Source organism: Meles meles, chromosome 19 (genome assembly GCF_922984935.1).
Source record: "Meles meles chromosome 19, mMelMel3.1 paternal haplotype, whole genome shotgun sequence".
NCBI classification, from domain to species: Eukaryota; Metazoa; Chordata; class Mammalia; order Carnivora; family Mustelidae; genus Meles; species Meles meles.
The window spans coordinates 50995194-51015282 of record NC_060084.1 but is presented as its reverse complement, the minus strand read 5'-3'; the positions used below and the strand labels follow the sequence as shown (position 1 = coordinate 51015282).

The following is a 20089-nucleotide window of genomic DNA, read 5'->3' as shown; positions in this document are numbered from 1 at the left end:
GTGGCCTGGGCGGACGTTGGGCCGCCCGCCGTTGGCTGGCAGCGCGCGGGAGTCCAGCCCCGCCCCAGTCCTCCCCCGAGTCTCGCGCCCGCTCCACCCCCTTCTCTTTGAAGCACGCCGACAAGGAGACACTTCCGCAGCGCATGCGCCGCACTCAAACAGGGCGAGAGAAGAAAGGTCTGCAGATTGCGCACGCGCAGTTGAGACAGGGCGTTAGGGGAAAGATGGACGGCTTTCGATGATCCAGGCTTTGCGCATGCGTCTTACTGCAGGCTGAAGCTGAAACTGGGGGACCCAGGACGCCTTCCTACACATGCGCAGGAGGCTCAATGACAGTCGAGCGTTGGCTAAGGTGAGGGAGAGGGCGGAGGATTGCATGGCCGGGGGAGGGCCGCCCTGCACCCCCTATGTAGCCTTTCCGAGCATCTGCTATGTTCCTAAGATCCACCTGCTGCCTAGACCCCGCAGAAACCCGTTGTACCACTACGGGGTCTCTGGGCCCTTAAAACGCCCCAGGACTCAAGACTTCTGACCCCTGCCTGCGGTTCGGGGCCACATGAGCAATGTGGGAGGGAACAGGCAAGACGCGCTGCAAGACGGGCAGATGGGCTCTGCGCCCGCCTGGGGAAGGGACGGCCCCTGGAGGTGGGAGAGGGTGCGCTTCCTCTAGATGACCTTTGACCCCTGTTCATTTCCCTCGTTCAGGCTCCAGGGAAAGGGTCTGGCCATGCTTCATGTGACCCGGGGGGTCTGGGGCTCCAGGGTCCGAGTATGGTCCCTGTTGCCCACGCTCCTCGGGCCCCCCCGGGCCCTGTCGTCGCTGGCGGCCAAGATGGGGGAGTACCGCAAGATGTGGAACCCCACGGAGCCCCGCGACTGGGCCCAGCAGTACCGCGAGCGGTTCATCCCTTTCTCCAAGGAGCAGCTGCTCTGCCTCCTGACACAGGTACCGCCCGTCCCGGGTCCGAGAGCCTGGGGACTACGACTCCCGGCAGGCATCGCGGTGGCACAGCCCTTCGTGCCATAGAGGGATGTCCTGGCGCCTCCTGGGAGTTGTAGTTCCATTCCCTTTCTTCTCCCCGGTAGGCGTGGCGTCTGAATGCAGGGACAGACGTGTGAGGTGCTGATGTAGAAACAATTCCGGACTCTCGCTTGTTCTAGGGCCTTGAGCAAACCCTCTCTGGGGCATGGGTTTTCCCTCTGCAAAATGGGTATAATAATCATCCTCATCATCCTTACTATTACTACCACGTAATAATAATTATTATACTAACGAAGCTGTCATCATAATTATTATCACACTGTTTGAGCTCTTACTGTATGGCACAGTGCTAAGCATTTTCCACGTCTTGTTGAGTTATCAGAACAACCCAACAAGAGGAAGACTACCTTGGTCCCTATTTTATAATTGAGGTGACTGAAACAGGTGAGGAGAGAAAGTGACTTATCAAGATGATGATGTTGTGGCCCGGGTTAGAACGGAAGTGGCCTGACTCCAGAGCAGGGCAAGGACTGTGATCTCTCGTGAGGCATTAGGCACCTGCTGCACTGAGGGCCCAGCTCCAGAGCTAAGCTCTTACCCTACTCTCATCATCCTACTTGTTATTAGTGAGGATTAGCATTCACTTATTTAAAAATTATTTATTGAACACCTCTGTATGTACTAAGGTCAATGTTAGACTTTATTCACAAGCACACGTAGGTATCAATACACACACTATGTGTACAGGGACATGGAATTGCATCACATTCTCACCATGGCTCTCTCAGAAAGAGGGTGTGGTTCTCTGTTGCTGATGAGGGAACAGGCTCAGGGAGGTGAAGACACTAACCTAGGGCATGGAGATAGGAAGCATAAAGAAGTGGTTAAATATGTGTGTTCTGGAGTCGGACAGGCCCCGATCAGAGTCTTAGCTTCTTTTCGTACAAACACTGTGGCCCTCAGTGAGTGACTTCCACTGAGCCTCAGTTTCCCCTTCTGAAAAATGGGGGGTTAAATATAATTCCATCCAGCCCTGTACAGCCTCTGGAGGGTGATAGACCAGCAGCGGCAGCTGGTACACCATCACTGTGTCCATGTCAGCGAGTGGGTGTCAAAGCGGGAACTTGACCTTCTAGCTCTGTCTGTTTTCCACTACACCGGGCTGGCTCAGTTTCTTGGTCAGTAAAATTGGCTTCCCCCTCACCCCAAGCAAAACAAAATCTTAAAATTAAAACCCAGATCGTATGGACTGCCAGAGAAAGAAATACACCCCAAGAGGAAAGGGGAAAGAAACCTAATGAGAAGTTTTGCCTCCTGAGGTAATAGGAATTCCACTCCAGCCCCAAGGAAAAGGCAGCTTTGGCAGAGTTTGCGGCCCACGTGGACTTCTGCACCTTGTTCCACTACCACGACATCCTGGCCCGGCTGCAGGTGAGGACCGGGCCCCTGGCACCAACCTTGGTGTGCCTGTTTGCTTATCCATTCATTCAGTAAGAATCTTCTGAGCCCCGCTTTGGAACCCAGCCCTGCTCTAAGCAGCAGTGAGCAGGACAGATGAAGCCACGTCCCTGTGGAACTGACATTCTGGCTGGGGAGACAATGAATGAATGAATGAATGAATATGAAATGGGATGGCCCAGAGCCATAAGTGCTGTGAAGAACAATGAAGCAGAGTAGCGGGATAGAGAAGGATGACATGAGGGCCTGTTTTAGACAGGGTGATCAGGGAAGCCTTCTCTGAGGAGGTGACAGGTGAGTGAAGACCTGGGTGGAGACACAGAGAGAGAGAACCCTATAGATGTCTGGTGGCGGGCAGCGGGGTGTATTCTAGGCAGAGGGAAAAGCAGATACAAAGGCCCTGGGGTACAGAGAGTTGGGAGAACAAGGCAGGGAGGCCTGTGGCTGGAGGGCAGTGAGGGAGGGAGAGCAGGCAGAAGATGAAGGCAGAGAGGGGTTGGGGGTAAACTGTTTCCCTAGGTTATCTGGCAGCCATGGGAGGGCTCTGAGCAGAGGAGGGACATGTGCTGATTTAGGTGCTAACGGGATCCTTCTGGAACAGACTATCAGAGGCAGGGAGATCTATTCCGAGTCAATTATGTTTGTCCAGGTAAAGGATAATGTCAGCCCCAGCAAGGGTAATAGCTGTGGAAATGGGGAAAAGTGGTCAGATGCTGGTAATGGTGGGAAGGCATCAGCATCTGGCTGGGCAGGCGGGCGGTGGCTCCAGCAGTTTGGGCCCGCTCCCTTGGAAGAATGGAGCTGCCATTTACCAAGATGCGGAGGACAGAGCGGGGGCGGGAGGCAGATCTGCAGGGATGACGTGAGCTCCGTTTTGCACTTAGGAATCTGAGATGCCTATAAGACAGCCAGATGGAAAGATGGACCCAAATGTGGGCTCTGGAGGTCATGGGAGGGGTCTGGGCTGAGCAGCATCCCCTGGGAGCATTTAGATTTTGCTGATGAGATCAATAGGGGGATTAGCGGAGCCCTGGGACATGCCAGCCTTGAGATCAGGAAGGGGAACTGGACCCGGTGAGGGGGACAGCCAAAGAGCAGCTAGACAGAGAAGTGGAACCCCAGGGAAGGGTGATGTCAGCAAGACACATTCTCACATCCTCCCCCTTCCACTCCCAGGATCCTGGCTGTGGGGGGTAGTGGGGGAAGGGATCCCTGAGACAGTGATCAGCCTCAGTGATTTTCTCTGTGTGACTCACTGAGCTCAGAAAAGCTGTTAGGCTCACAGTAATAGTTTATTACAACAAAAGGATAGCGAACAAAATCAGCAAAGGAAAAAGGCCCTGGGGTGGGGTCCCAGAGAGGCCAGGCCACCTTCCTGCTGTCTCTCCCAGAAGTGTCTTGCAAGATGACACTTAGTTCTCTCACCAGCAAGGTGGGATAGCGTGTATGGAGTACATTGGCCCGTCAGGGAAATTCACCTGAGCCCTGGAGTCTGGGATTTTTTTTTTTTTAAGATTTTATTTTTAAGTAACTTCTGCACCCAGTGTGAGGCTCGAACCCCCAACCCCGAGATCGAGAGTTGCACGCTCCAGTGACTGAGCCAGCCAGGCACCCCAGGTGGGATCCAGGATGGTTACTGAGGGTTGGTCAGTGCTGGCGTGGCCGGCCTTAGCTACTCAGTCACCCTCCAGGGCCATGAAACTGCTCCTCCGTGGCCAAGGCCCCTACCATGAATTACACTGTTAGCATAGACTGGCCGCTGTGGCCCAAGACCCTGGGGAAACCCAGATCCTCTTAGCAAGCAAACATTTCCAAAGGCTTAGAAGTTACCCAGGAGCCAAGGCCAGGCCCAGTCCTCTGGAATGTGCAGGGTTTGGACGACCCAGGCCTGTTTGCATCCTTTACTGCACACTGCCCTGACACGTCCCCTCTCTACTTTGAAGGGCAGTGACAACAGCCCCCTGCCACTGAGCGCACATTCTGGGTAGCTGCCATCAGCCCCATATACAGACGCAGACACGGAGGCTCTGGGAGGGCCTGGCCAAGCCAGGATCTGCAGCTGGGTCCGACTGCCTCTGAGCCCTAGCCTAGGGTCTGTGAGAGGCAGGTTTTTTTTTTTTTTTTTTTTTTTTTTAAAGTTACTTAGAAAATCATCTTATTCTATACACAGTTAAATATATAGAAACACAGAACACATATAAAATGAAGATGCATGTTGCCACTGAGGCAGGAGATTTTTTTTTTAAGATTTTATTTATTTATTTGACAGACAGAGATCACAAGTAGGCAGAGAGGCAGGCAGAGAGAGAGGGTTGAGGGAGACAGGCTCCGCACTGCGCAAAGAGTGCGGGGCTCGATCCCAGGACCCTGGGATCATGACCTGAGCCTTAGGCAGAGGCTTTAAAGCACTGGGCCACCCAAGCGCCCCAAGGCAGGAGTTTTAAACTGAGACACTAAGAGGGGAAGGGAAGAGTGGGAACAGAGGCAGGTGGACAGCATGGGGACCTTTTGCTGATGACCTAAGTCCCTTGAGGAAGCCGCCCTTGGGCAGGCAGAGAGCTGGCTGTGTTGTTTACCAGCCCGCCAGTGACCTTGACAGGTGACCTCTCTCTGCACTTCCTTTCCCTTATTCATCCTTGAATTCATTCAGTGGGTATGTATGTACATATTTTAAAGATTTATTTATTTATTTGAGAGAGAGAAAGCGAGCAGGAGGAGGGACAGAAGGAGAGAGAGTCCCAAGCAGGCTCGATTCTCAGCACAGAATCTGACGTGGGGGTCGAACTGACGACCCCCAGATCACGACCCAAGTGGAAACCAAGAGTCTGACGCTTGACTGGCTGACCCACCCAGGCTGCTATCCTTGGCCTTCCTCAGCTTGTAGACAACAAAAGTCCAACCTCTGTCTCCCGTCTTCACAGCACCTTCTTTGTGACTCTGCTTGTCCTTTTCTGTCTCTTATAAAGGACATGCTCATTGGATTTAGGCCCTCCCTAATCCAGGATGATCTCATCCTGGGATTCTTACCTAATTAGACCTGCAAAGACCCTATTTCCAAATGAGGTCATATTCTGAGGTTCTGAGGAGACGTGACTTTTTTGAGGATACTGTTCAACCCTCTCACCCAATTAAATTTGAATTTCAGATAAACTATGAATAACTTTTTTCTTTTGCAGTAGAATTATGTCTATATAATACAGTCCTCAAATATAAAATTGTTAATTGTTGATCTGGAAATCAAATCTAAGTTGGTGTACTGCATTTAATTTAATTTAATTTTTTTCTAAATCTGGTTACCCTAATTAAGAAGAAAAAGTAAGCAGGAATGTTTTTCAATTTTAGGTAGAATAGTCAGGGCAGGCCTCACGGAGGGGATGACATTTGAGCAGAGACCTGAAGGAGGCAAGAGTGAGCCATGAGATCTGTGGGAATGGTAAGCGCAAAGGCCCTGTGGCAGGAATGTGCATAGTGTGCAGGAGGAACAGCAAAGAGGCTGAATGAGCAGGGGAAGAGGGCCAGAAATGAGAGCAGAGATGGGGCTGGGGCCCAGATCCTACAGAGCTTCTTGGGGACCCAGTGAGCACTTTGCTTTGACTCTGAGTGAGATGGAAACCACCAGAGGGCTCTGAGCAGAGGGATGGGAGCTGGCTTCAATGACAACAGGTGCCCTCTGGTGGCTGCCTGGGGAACAGACTGGGTTGGGGCTGGAGGATGGGTGTGGGGGGACCAGTCCCAGGGTAGCTCAGACCTGGGGCGAGAAGGGGTGGTCGGGGGTGGTGATGAGAAATGATCAGATTCTGGATCTATTTTGAATATGGGGCCATCAAGATTTGCCAGTGGATTCAGTGTGTGAGAAATAGAGGAGTCGGATGGACTTGGCCTCTTCTGAGCCGGGTAAGATGGCAGGAGAAGCAGGTCTGAGGAGGAGTTTCAAGAGTCCAGTTTGGGAGGAAGTGGGTTTGAGAGGATGCCCATCAGATGCCCGTGTGCAGGTGTCAGGAGGCCCGTTTGGACGTCTGCGGGCAAGCGTTGATTGGGGCTCAGGAACGTCAGCAGCACATTCAAGCATGTACCTTGCCCTCAAGGAGCTGTTGAGTGGTGGGGACAGGTGGAAGTCAGGCGCTCTCCCCTGGTGAGTGGATAAATTCAGACAGTGAACTCACCGGGCACAGTTCATAGCAGCAAATAACATAGCTGACCTTGGTTTCTGTACCGAAGTTCGTGTGCAAATTGGTAAAGCACGCCCCTTTCCCTTGCCTGGTGCTGCATAATGTGGTAGTTGCTATCCACATGTGGCTGTGTTTAAATTTGAGATCATTGAAATTAAATAAAATTTCAAAATTCCGTTCTTCCATTGTATTCACCCCATTTCAAGGGCTCAGTAGCCACCTGTGACCAGGCTATTGGATGGTGCAGATCTGGATGTTTCTGTCCTTGTCAGCAGTTCTGTTGGATGGTGTTACTCCACATTCTTTATTTCCATCTGAAAGAGTGACAGGATAAATGTTTATGTCTACTGCATCTGAAATGGTGCTCATTAGATATCTGGCACATTTGTGCAGTGCCCAATCTGCCCAACTTCACAGGGCGGCTCTGCTCAGCCTAAGGAGCGGAGAATGGCTCTTTGAGAGTGATAAGGGAACTGGAATGTTGTAGAAGAATAGGACTTAAGTAGTGGACAGGGAGGGGGGCAGGGAGAGTCTCTTAACAGCATGTACAATGTCCCTGTGCCTGGAGGAACTTATACCAGTGTGGCTGGTGTTGAGCCATCAAGGGGGATTGAGGTGTTAGGTCCTTGGAGGTCTTGCAGGACACAGTACAGAGCATGATCCTATTTCCTGAGAGTAGTAGGAGCCTTGGAATGATTTTAGCAGGAGATTGACATAGTTAGATGTGTAATTCCTGTTATAACACTTCTTCACTATGACCTTGGGCAGTTGCTTAACCTCTCCGTGCCTCAGTTCCCATCTCTGTAAATGAGGGTAACAATAGTACCATTGTCACATGGTGAGAACAACCTGCTTCAAGCAGTCCCTGGTGCATAGAAAGTTCTATATAAATGTGCACTATCATTTATTACTGTTGTTGTTATGGTTTGATAGAATCTTGGCTGCTGTGTAGAAAGCAGATTGTTGGGAGTGGGGTGAGGGGATGTGGGGAGACCATTGAGAAGGCTGTTGGACTCCTTCAGGCAGGAGAAGCAGATGGGGGTGTGGACGGGGTAGGGTTGCGGGGGGGTGCAAAGTGGTGATCTGTTTTGGAGGTAGAACCAGCAGGGCTCATTGCGTGGAGGAAGGGAGCAGCAGGGGTCACCTGTGACATCCAGGGGTCACCTGTGACATCCAGGTTTCTGGCCCGGAGCCCTGGGTAGAGATGGATGGGAGGAGCCCAGAAGAGAATTTGGCTCTCAGCGGATGCCTGATGAATGCAGATTTCGCTCTCCTCTGGCTCTGAGCTTCCCTCCCCCTCAAACTGCGGCTCAGTCCTGGCAGTGGAATTTCTCAAGGTCACTCTGTGAGTCCGAGAACTTGGCCTATGGGACCTGAAGGGCTTCTGGCACAGGCCCCAGCGTTGGGCCAGAGTCCTGTCCTCGGGCAGCACGCCCCAGCCCTGGGAGTTCACTCGGAAGGGGGACTTGCTGAGGCTCAGCTGTCCTAGCTGTCCTGTCTCCCTGCTCAGTGGTTTCCATGGCCCTGGGCCTTCCCCCCTCCAAACTTCTGCCTGGGCGTTCTTCCCACTTGCTGTACCTCTTTTTTTCCACTAATTCAAAATCACACCTGGCCTAGACAAGGTGTTCCTTGGGGCTTCCTGTCCTGAGACACGCAGAGGACTGGGCTTCTGGACCAGTGATCTCCCCATGAGGCTCACTGTATAGTCTGGGACAAGTCACAAGTCATCCTGAAGCCAGCAAAGAGCCTAGGTACCCAGAAATTCCCTCCTGCATCCATTCTCTGAGTCAGCATTTTTTCTTTTCTTGTGGGCAGGGGAGGAGGGGGTTGCAGGAATATAAAATGAGATGGGCAGAGCAGAGGCCAGTTTGTGGGGGACCTTGGAGGTGGTGGACAAGTTCTGGTATTTATGTCACTGCATGGGGTTGGAGGGGAGAATTTGCGGGATCTGTTTCTAGTCTGAATAAGCTCTTTGCGGAGAGCGGTTTGGAAATGGTGAGAGAAGAAGGAGGGAGAACAGAAGCCCAATGCAGTTGTTGGGGCAGGAGGAAAAGGTGGCCATGGAGATGGGGGAGGGGGCGGATGGATTCAAGGACAACTCAAGGGTCTAGCCTGTGAACTTGCTAAAGGGTTGGAGAGGGCGGAGAATAGAAGGAAGGGATCAAGGATGCGTCCTAAACGTCTGATCAGAGCGTCTGTAGATTTGGGTAGTACTGTTTCCAGAGAAGGCTGGTGGAGGGGAAGGAAGAAATGAGGCATTCTCCTCTGACTGGGTTAGCTGCAACATGCTGTTTCCAACGGGAGGTACAGAAGAGATCATTGACTATGACTGTCTGATGCTTGGGGTGGAGGCCAGGGCTGGTTGCCAGAGGAAGAGGTCTGGGAGAAGAAACTCAAATTTATTGGAAGATGGGGGTAGAGGGACGTGACCTGTGGCTCGACATGCTGCATTTGAGGCAACTAACATCCCATAAGGGATGTCAACTGGAGAGTTTGTGTTAGTCAGTATAAAGGCTTAGCTGCTATAACAAGCAGACCCCATGACACAATGGTTTAAAGGAAGTGGAGAGGGATGCCTGGGTGGCCTGGTTAAGCGACTGCCTTTGGTTCAGGTCATGATCCTGGAGTGTTGGGCTCCCATGTTGGGCTCCCTGCTCAGCAGGGAGTCTGTTTCTCCCTCTGACCCTCCCTGCCCTTGTGCTCTCTCTCATTCTCTCTCAAATAAGTAAGTTAAAAAAAATCTTAAAGGAAGTGGAAGGGGACGCCTGGCTGGTCCAGTCGTTAAGTGTCTCCCTTTGGCTCAGGTCATGGTCCTGGGATCGGGCCCTGCATTGGGCTCCTTGCTCAGTGGGAACCTGCTTCTCCCTTTCCCACTCCCGCTGCTTGTGTTCCCTCTCTCACTCTTTCTCTGTCAAATAAATAAAATCTTAAAAAAAAAAAAAAGGAAGTGGGGGATTATTTCTCTCCCCCTTCACGGTCCGGTGGCAAGTGGGCCAGGGTTCTGAATGAGGTTATTATTCTAGGACCCAGGGTCCTTCCATCGTGTTGCTGTGCCATTCCTTAGAACGCGATCTCCATCTGTGTGGTCAAAACTAAGCTGGGGGCAAAGCCATGTTTTCAGTCAGCAGTTGAAGGAAAAGAGAAGAGATGCAGGGGAGCGAGAAGTGAGGGGGAAGTCAGACCTTCTGCAGCCTTTCTGTTCACGGTCCATGGATGAGACCTGCCTTCTGGCCACATCTAGCCTCTGGAGAGGCTGGGAAACATATTCTCCCTCTGCATCCTTGCATCCCCCTTCCCCTCTGTTACTGGGGACAGAAGCTCATGTCCCGGAACTGGGTATCAGGTCTGGAAACTTGGAGGACGGGTCCAGGCTAGAGATGTGAAGTTGCCCAGAGAGACACAGAGATTCACAGAGCAGTGTTTAAAGGGATGGGAGTAACGAGGCTACTGAAGGTGAGCGTGAGGAGAGAGAAGGGGAGAGAGCCCAGCACAAGCCCTGGGGCACCCCATCCCCTAAAGGGTGGGCCGGGAACCATCCCTCATGCTATGCCCTAGCCCATTTTTCTTCTCTCTGTCTCTCTCCTCAGGCCTTGTATGATCCCATCAACCCCGACAGGGAGACCCTCGACCAGCCTTCGCTGACGGACCCGGAGCGTCTGTCCAATGAGCAGGAGGTGCTCCGGGCTCTGGAGCCCCTGCTGGCCCAGGCCAACTTCTCCCCACTCTCAGAGGACACCCTGGCCTACGCTCTGGTGGTCCATCACCCTCAGGATGAGGTCCAGGTGCCTGTCTTCTAGGGGAGACCGGGAACTCCCAGGAAGCCTTGGGGCAGGGTGGAGCCTTTGGGAGGCAGAGGCTGCTGGGAGTTGCCCTGAATACAGGGCGTGAGCCCACATAGCAGTACCTCTTTCCTAGTCACCGCACTGCCATCTGTTGGAAAAGTATCATAATATACAAATCTTCCTAGGACTAGAGCCTTTATCATCATCTGCCAGAAAGCTGTAATAATAAATAATACAAAACGCTCATCCTTAAAGTCAACAAAATTAAAATAAAAATTGTAAAATTCCAAAGTCCCCCATTTAGTGATTTTTAAGATACACTTTTTTTTTCAGAGTCATATTTTGTCCGAAATTGGGATATGACTTATAAGTGGTAGTGTGGTTTAGTTTTAACTGACAATATAATTCTCCTTTAGTTGCTTCATAAAATAGTGGACTATCCAGTTGACAATTATTACAATATATAAATGTGTCAAAGTGCCGTGTACCTTAAGCTTACAGTGTTACATGTCATATTTATTCAATTAAAAAACAATGGGGGATCTTAAAATCAGTGTTATTTTAGATTCTCGGAAATGTGGTAATAAAAATGACTTTGAGGTAAATGGTGCCATCTTAGATAGTATGCCCTTGTGCAGTATACAACATGAGCAACTGTATGTGGCCATCCTGTCTAGACCCATCCCGGATGATGATAAGCCTGGGAGAGGAGTAGAAATCATTGAGGGGAGGGGCATCTAATTCTAGTAGCCTATGCTCTCACCCTAGCCCATGCTCAGCTGCCTCTGCTTCCTTTGTCCCCCTTGTCAGGTGACAATAAATTTGGATCAGTATATCTACATGCAGTTCTGGGCCCTGGGCCAGCGAGTTGGGCAGATGCCCCGTAAGTCCAGCGTGGGCTCCAAACGTGGCTTCTTCATCAGGTCGCCCCCTGCAGAGAGGTGAGGCGGCCCTTGTTCCCCAGCTGCAGCGAAAGGGAGCAAGGTTAGAGTCGAGAGGGGACTGACAGGTCAGTGTCTGGATTTGGGTGTCGGGACCTGGGAGGGGAAGTCAAGAAAGGGGTGGGGAGATTATCCAAATGCTGCCTTTTTTTCCCCAAGGGAAAATAAGAACTACAGTGCCCAGGGAAGAGGAAGGGTAGGGACACGTCTCCCCATTTTCCAAATGAGGACGGCTGAGGCTCAGAAAGAGAAGGCCACATTCTGAAAAAAATGGTGCAGCCAGGATTCTGGTGAACATTATATTTTAAACAGAAACTGCTCTAATACAGAGCAGGGTGAGGAGAGGCAGATCTCTTGGGCCTGTAAATTACCCAGTCTTTCTGGAAGTCAGTTTATCAAATATGGTCATGAATCCAAAAAACCAAAACAAAACAAAAAACCCAAAGACAAAAAAAACACACACACATACAAAACAAAAAAACAACCCTCTTATCCCTATATACCCCTCAGTAATTCCACTTCCAGGAATCTATTCCAAGGAGATATTTATACTTGCAGACTGTGTGTTTAATTATCTGTCTCTCACACTGGACTAGAAGCCCCACAAAGGCGGAGACCGACTCATTTGGCTCCCTCTCCAGAGCTGAATAGCGCTCCCTGGCACCTCGCAGACACCCGAAATGGAAAGCAGAATTTGAGTTTGAAAAATAACCAAGGGGCACCAGTCAGTTAAGTGTCTGCCTTGGGCTCCAGGTCATGATCTCCAGGTCCTGGGATCAAGCCCCACGTAGGGCTCCCGACTCAGCAGAGAGCCTGCTTCCCCCTCTTGCTCTGCCTCTCCCCTTGCTCCTGCTCTCTCTTTCTCTCTGTGTATCTCTCTGTCTCAAATGAATAAATAAAATCTTAAAAAAAAAAAAAAAAGGAAAAGAACTAATGAAAAGATCAGCATTCAGCTCCCCATTCACCAAGTACCTAAAACTGGAAGCCATCTATGTGTGACAGGGGATTGTGTTATTTCGCTGATGCCCTGTTGTTGGATGCTGGTCTTCTTTCTGAGTTTCCTCCCGCCCCCATTAAGCAGCCTTTATGATGAGTGTGTGACTCCAGAGCTAGAGAGTGTCCTGGGTGTTGAGGGGGGTCGGAGGGAGCGCCCCCAGAGTGATCCTGACCACCCTGCCCCCCCCATCCACCCTCTGTCCGGCAGGAGGTATTTCAAGCGGGTGGTGCTGGCTGCCCGCACCAAGCGGGGACACCTGGTGCTGAAGAGCTTCAAGGACACGCCCCTAGAGGGCCTAGAGCAGCTGCTCCCTGAGCTGAAGGTCCGCACGTCCACCATGCAGCGCGCGCTGCTCAACCTCACGCTTTTCGTCTCGGGCCTGGTGTTCTTCGTCAACGTGGGCATGGTGGTGCTCACAGACCTCAAGATGGCCACCTCCCTGCTGCTGCTCCTCTTTGCCATCTTCATGGGCCTGCGGGCATCCAAGGTGAGTGGCCGGCCCCCAGCTTGCCCCCGCGGTCCCTGCCTCCCCGTGTTCCTCCAGAAGCCGGCTGCCCTGTATTTTTGCTTCTTTCATGCATCATTCCTGCCCCCTGCTGTCCTTCCTTCCTTCCCTCCTTTACTTTGTCATTCCCACTTCCTCCATCTCTTCCTTCTCTATCCTCTGTATACAACCTTCGGGCAGCTTTCTTCACCTCTCCAGGCTTCGGTTTCCTCATCTGGAAAACGGAGACAGGAGTGAGACCTGCCTTGTAGGGTTGTCCTGAGCAACACTGGGTTTGAATCTGGCTCTTCCGTCTCCCTGCTGTGGGTCCTTGAGCAGGTCACTTAACCTCTCTGGGCTTCAGCTCCCGCATCTGGGGAAGGGATGACAAGAACCTGATTCACAGTGTTGTTGGGGGATTGGATGAATGAAGACACAGGTGATGCTGAGAACAGAGCATGACATATACTACAAAATGTGCCATATGAGAGTTCGCCGTTCTGATGATTATTATTACTAACTGGGCTGTTGTTCTCTGAGTCCAGGTTTCCTCATCCTGGCGGGGTGTCATTATCACCAGGGGACTGGTTTTATAAATGTGGCCCCCTGAGCTCCAGCCCAAACGAACTCAATTGGAAACTTTGGGACTGGGGCCAAGGAAACTATTTTTACCACACTCCCTTCCTGATTCTGCTACTTGTGAACGCATGGCTGCCTCATACAGTTGCGCAGGTTGTTCACCATCCAAGGATTCGAGGCCGAGGGGAGGCCTGGGGGCTGAAAGCTGACTTGCGCCATGCGTGCTGACCCAAGGCTGAGTCGGCCCAGGGGGGGTTGCCTTTTACCAATTCTCCCCAGGGCTGGCACCGGCCCCAGGAGTGTGGACTGGTATGTGGCATCCATTGTACTTGATCATTCACTTGCTGGTTCATTGCTTTTCAAGCTGTTTACAGCCATCCCAGCGGGGTCTTAGGAGGACTGGTAATAAAGCCTACAGATAATAGCCAGGCTGGGCTGGCTGAGAGGGTGAAGGGCCAGAGTGGGGTGTAGGGGTTTGTGGGGTGATAGCAACTCCCGCTGAGGACTAGGGGTCAGGTGGGATTTAAGGGAAGCTTTGCAAGGGGGAGGATTGAACCCTGTGGGGAAGGGGCTGAATGGGCACCACTTGAGGGATCTCACAGGGCTGGAGTCCAGGGTACAGGGTGACGTGAGGCCCCAGAGGGTAGCAGGGGCCTTGAATGCCAGAAGAGAGATGCCGGGCTTTATCCACAGGGCAGCTCGTGGATAAAGTGCCACAGTGCCACCACAGAGTTTCGAGCCCGGAGGGAGTGCAGCCACCACGGAGGGGGTGGGGCTGTGAGCCCAGCAGCAGGGAGGCTGGTGAGGGGTGTCCACTGGTCTGGAAGGGGACCTAGAGGCCCAGCCCTAGGTGCACCGTGCATCCCACCTCCCTGAGGCTCCAGGGGACTGTGGAGCCTCTCGGGCTCTGCAGGGTCCAGGTTAAAACCCAGTTCCCTAGTTAATTAATTAGTGCATCCCCACTGAATGTTTTCCCATGCTCTGGGCTAAGCTCCGGTCCTTAAATGTGGGCCCTCTGAGCCTCCCTCCAGCTGCACACTCTTGTCCCCTCCTGTGTGTCAGTGTCTCCCAGGTATCTGTCTCTGGTGCAGACTCCTGGATGTCCCTACGCCTTTCTCATAGACACCTCATCCCCTGCACCCAGGATCCTTTTTCCCCAAACCCCCTTCTAAGGATGGGTTCAGATCAGATGCCTGGGAGCTGATTTTGCGGCCTTGTGCACATCCCTCTTTCTTCTCCTGCCACCTGCCCCCCCCCCCAAACCAAGAGCTCATCCGTTTCTGCGGTTTTCACAGACAGCCCTCTGTCATCTCTTAGATTGGGGCTCCGTGCTCAGCCTGGAGCAGGCCAACAGCCCCCTGCGGGCCCATTGCCCTCGCCTCCAGCAGCAGCTCCCCACACCCACTCTTGGTCATGGTTCTCATCTGTAGAGGACTCTGTCCCCCAGTTAATTGCTAGACCCCTGGAGATGGCCCTTGCTCTGCCCCCCCCCCCATTTGTCAGTCTCCAGCCTGGCCTCATTGCCCCCATTCTGCACCCATCTTCTTCCCTCTGTCCTGGTCACAACCCAGGTCTTCCCAGCCTCCCCAGTCGGTCCCATCCCAGCCCACCAGCCCATCCCCAGGGGCCCCAGAGCTGGCCCTGCTCCTTGCTCATAGCCTGGCCCCAGAAACCCTGTTTCCCCAGCCTCACCCAGCACAGTCGTAAGCTTCAGCTCCCCCAAAACATAGTGCTCGCACCCCCTCCTGTTCCGCACTCTATAGCTTCGCTGCACTCCTCTCCCCTTCGCAATGCTGTTCCCAACCGAGGACCAAGGACTGAGATGTCCTTTTGCCTCACTGGGCTGGCCATCCCCAGCTCACCCTTTACGCTCCGCTTGGAGGCTTCAGGAAACCTTCCCAGTGTGGGCTGCCGCCATACCCTGGCCCAGCACAGAGCAGGCCGAGGGTTGTTGAGAAGCAAGCACCCGGGGTTGCATCTGGGCGCGCCCTGCCATGCAGGGAGAGGTGCAGACACACGGACAGACTGCCAGCATGCCTGACAGAAGTCACAGTGATCACTGCAGGAGCCCGATGACACTATTGCTCCTCTGTGGGACAAGATGTCCACCCTGAACCTTGAGGATGAGGCAGTGAGTGTTTTCTAAGAACAGATCAGGGTGACTCGGCTTGTTCTGAGGCCTGGAGGCCTGAGAGAGAGGGCAGCTCAGGATAATGTTTGGGCTGAACTGGCTCATCAACAGGAGATGCATTGAGAGCAGGAGAAATCTTCAGGGGCTTGGCCACGCAGGACCTTAGCATCAGGCCAGGGAGCGTGGACTCTCTGAGGGCACTGGGGAGCCATGGCAGGGATGTGGGCGAGGGAGGAGCAGAGTCAGCTCTGGGGCCCTGAGGAGACAAACTGGAAAGGGCAGGTGCAAGTGGGAGGAGGCCACGCATGAGGCAGTTTGCAGAGGAGGGGACAGAGCTGAGAGGACAGGGCTAGGGACCGACAGACTGCCAAGGAGGGAGCGAGGATGCTGCCAGGGGTCTGGCCTGGGACTGCACAGATGGCGAGGCCACCCCAGATCTGGAGCACAAGAGAGGGGGAACTGGTAGGCTGGAGAGCAGTGAGGGGCCACAGTGAGGGTTAAAGGGAACACCCTGGTGGCAGCTGCTATGTCCTCTCCAGGGAGAGAGGTCTGGCGTCATCCCCATGCCACAGAGCATGACCAGCCTGCTTCATGTCTGGGAATTCAGTGGCATAAGCTCGGCAGAAAGACAGCAAACCCAGGGTGTGATTCGTCCCAGAGGGTCCCTAACACATGCAGTTCTTGCATCTTGCCTCCCCCCGATGAGATGGCCATTCATTCCCACGCAGGGACAGACACTGCCTGAGTGGGGCTTGTGGCAAGGGAGAGCAGGGTTGCACACAGCCTTATCTTCGGTCCTGGGCTGGTCATCTGAGCCATTTCCATGACTCTGAGGACTTCAGAGGCAATTCACCTTGGGACCCTGTGTAAGATGGGCAGACAGTACGTGCCTTTAAAAGACAGCACCTAGCCTGGAATGCGGTGGAATATTCCATAGTAGCAAATGTCAAAATTCTTGTTATGGGTCTGGCGCAGTGCCAGGTGTCTCATAAACTTCTGGCACCTTATTTGACTGACAGTGCCCCCTACAAAGGACTTAGGTCTCAGCCAAGGGCTGACAAAGGGTAGGGGACAGAGTTGGGACTCCCTGCCGGCTTGGGGACCCAGCAGGCTTGAACTCATTTTGTGGATGAATGGGGCAATCAGAGTGGAGGTTTTAGTGTGAGCCCCGGAGGGCACCGGTGGGCTCTCCTTTCCCTCCTTAGGGACGCCAAGTTTGGGGAAAGGGGTCTAGCCAAGGAGGAACAAAAGGTGGGGAAGGGCGCTGCTCGGTTAGTAGGGGCTCCAAACTTGCCCCTCCCCTCATTCTACCCCATTCTCCTTCCCTCAAAGAGGCTTGGAGTATTTGTTTTCCGTTAACACTTCTCTTGACAGTTTCACCTTTGAAACTTCTATTGCGGCAAATTTCAAGCAAATGCGGGAATAGAACCGCGTGATGAGCTCCCGAGTCGTCGGCATCCGCCGTGTATAATTATCCACAGTCAATCGGTTTTCACCTAAGGACCCCCTGCGCGCCCACTGCTGGGTTATTTTGGAGCCAATCCAAACATATTGTTGGAAATACTTGAGTAGGTGTCTAAAAGATAAGGACTTAAAAAAATCATCGTCACAGAGAGTACCAAGGCTAAAAAGCTCAAATCGCCGGAAATCCTTGAACAAATCTATTAATACGTGCCTCAGATAGGCAAACCAGTGAAACGGCAGCGTTGGGAGTGTGTGTGTGTTAGAAATGCAAACACGGGGGCACTGCTCCTGGGGACCTGAACCCAGGAAGTCCCGGGAGAGCGCGGGAGCACGCGGGAAGGACTCTCCCAGCGCTCAGCGACTGGAAGGGGGAGTGTATAGGTCGGGGCGTGGGGTCCCGGCACCTCCCGCCCTCCCTCCACTCGCCTCCCCCACCCCCGGCCGCCTGGCTGAGCCCGCAGAAAGGGCCATCCCAGCGGCTTAGTGACTGGGGAGGGGGTATGGGTGGGGGCGCGGGGTCCCGGCCCCTCCCGCGCCCCCCCCACGTCCCCCGCCCCCCCCCACGTCCCCCGCCCCCCCCATGTCCCCCGCCCCCCCCGCCGCTGCCGGGCAGCCGGGCTGACCCCGCGGTGCGGTCCCGCCCGCAGATGTTCGGACAGCGGCGCAGCGTGCAGGCGCTGGAGCTGGCCCACATGCTCTACTACCGCAGCACTTCCAACAACTCGGAGCTGCTCAGCGCCCTGGCCCTGCGCGCGCAGGACGAACATGCCAAGGAGGCTCTGCTGGCGCACAGCTTCCTGGGCCGGCTGCCCCAGGGCGCGCGCGGCCAACCGGAGGGTAAGCCTCGGCCCTGGCCCTGGTGGCTGGCCTTGCCCTGAGGTCCGCCCCTTGCCCCGCCCCCGCCCTTTGCTGCTCTGCCCCCGTCCCATCGCCGCCCAGTAGTGACGTGGCCCCACCTGGAACTGACTGCATCCTGTCCCTACGGGGTCCAGACGGCCCCTAAGCAGATGGGACTCCCACCCCAGCCCCCGAAGCCAGCTTCTGATCTTGATGGACCTGGTCCCTGCCTGGAGTGACCTCCCTATCCTGACCTTATCCCGAATAAGGGTCTTGGATCATCGGACTTCTGGTGTGGCTTGCCCTCCTTTGGTCTCAACTTCCCTAGCGCTCCTTCCAAAGGAGGGACTCTTGTCCCCTCCCAATGTGAGCCTCAGTTTGTCTCCTTTCCAACAGGACCCCCCCTGACTTGTCCCTGGATGTCAGATCCAGAGCTGGACCCCCACCCCCCGCCCCCGCCAAGGCCTGGTCCCACATACTTGCTAGCCTCAAGCCCACTCCTGGGCTTCTCCCAAACCCAGACCCCTCATGTTTCTTGCCCTGTGCCCTCTCTGCTGTTCCTTCCGGTTCTTCCAGGTCCCAGCCACCTTCTCCTAACAACACCTGCTTCTCTCCCCGCAGAGACCTCCCAGTGGCTTCAGTCGGAGGTAGAGCACTGGCTTTTGGCCCAGTCAGGCTGTGACGTGGCCTTCAACGGAACTCGGGCCCTGGCCCACCTGCAGGCCCTCACCCCCAGCATCGGGATGTTCCCACCCCCGGGTTTCCCCAAACTGGACCCGTTGCCCACAGTCATCTCCGAGCCCCCACAGCCCGCACCCAGCAGTGACCAGCCCTGAGAGAAACCTCCGCCCAGCCCCGCTCGGCCACCTGGGGAGGCACTAAGCCCCGCCCCCCACGATAAGCTACTACGCTTTGCCCCTCCCTAACTTTCTCTCGCCGACAGGCAATCACTTCCGTTAACTGCACTCTCAAACAAAGCTAGCAGTTGTGACAGCCTGCCGTTGCTAGGCACCCCCTGAACATCCAGCTTTTTGGCTCTGCTTCTAGGCCATCCTTTAGTCCCACCCCCGCCGTGAACATCCAAACAAGGCTGGGCTGAGGAGTGTCAGCCAATTACAGCTGTTCGGTGGTACTAGCCACCAGGCACCGTAGTTAAAACTGCCTCCCGAGGCCATAGATCATCCATCGTCTTTTTAGCCCGCTCCGGGCAAACGCCCAACATGTTCACCAAGGCGGAGCCCCAGGCCACCGCCAATGGGAGCCGGTTAGCCCAGCTTTCTGGCCAACTGCCAATGACAGCTGCTGGGCACTGTCAGTTGTCGCCGCAAAGAAGCGACCAATCAACTTCTAAAGGAAACCTGATCTTTTTGTCAATTGCTGCTGCTCCTCAGGCAGGCTCTCCGGTCCGCTGCTGCTCAGCTGGTCCAGGCTAAAGGGGTTTGGGAGCCTTGTTTCAGGCAGGAGACTGGGGGTCAGGAGGAACCAGAGACCGTCCTCACTCCCAAGACTCGTTTCCACTCAGGCCCCAACAATCTCAGGTGCCTTTCCTGCCCAGATCCCTCACCCTTTCTGCAGAAACTACCTCGGTCTGGATCTTTCTTCCACCAGTGGCCTGTGCAATATTTATTGGTCTGTCAATTTCTCCCCTGTCCCCTCTCTCAAAGGAATAAATCATGTTTAATAACTGTGGATGCGTGGGATAGCTGCAGGGGTTGAAGAGAAGGAAAACATCAGAATCTTGGAAAGAAGAGACTCGATCTTGGGGAGATGCATGTGGGCGGGGCCTAGGCAGAGAAGGCGTAGTCTTAGGAAGAGACTGGGTTTGCAGTTGGTGAAATAGACTGGCTGTGGGTAACAGAAGAGGATCTGAGAGAAGATTTGGTTCCTGAGGAGAGGCCCTGGTTCCCAAAGACTGGGTCTTATGAACAGGGAAGATAGGACAGCCATGTGCGGTTGTGCAAATTATTCACTGCAAAATGGCACACAGCCAAGGCATGAGTGGATGTAAAATCCAGCCATCTCTCCGTCCCCCACGTGTGTCCTGGTCCGGCTGGGTCAGCCTGGAGGGGTGGGGTGGGGGATACCATCTAATTTTTACTAAGGTGCCATATGGGCTAGCGGCAGAATTGGGCAGGGGAGGGGAAAGAAGAGGGGTTGGGTTCTAAAGAGGGAAGGTGTCTGAGTTCCAAGAGGGAAACAGAAAAGCCTTCCCAAAGGTCGGGGGGTGGAGACCAACAATGGAGAACAACACATACCCTGCCTGGT

General features: G+C 53.8%; 1 protein-coding gene across 2 annotated transcripts; it reads left to right on the top strand.

Annotated features, from left to right (window-relative positions):
- The first annotated feature begins 223 nt into the window (after positions 1–223).
- TMEM143 (transmembrane protein 143) lies at positions 224–19490 on the top strand. Of its 2 annotated transcripts, XM_045989366.1 has the most exons (8): positions 224–352; positions 706–946; positions 2309–2413; positions 10197–10391; positions 11202–11332; positions 12537–12816; positions 17635–17824; positions 18446–19490. In XM_045989366.1, the coding sequence occupies exons 1-8, from the start codon at positions 330–332 to the stop codon at positions 18658–18660; spliced, it is 1380 nt and encodes a 459-aa protein (XP_045845322.1). In that variant the 5' UTR covers positions 224–329; the 3' UTR covers positions 18661–19490. The 2 variants fall into 2 exon arrangements, with proteins under 2 accessions (XP_045845322.1, XP_045845323.1); XM_045989367.1 differs by lacking the exon at positions 2309–2413.
- Positions 19491–20089: the final 599 nt, after the last annotated feature.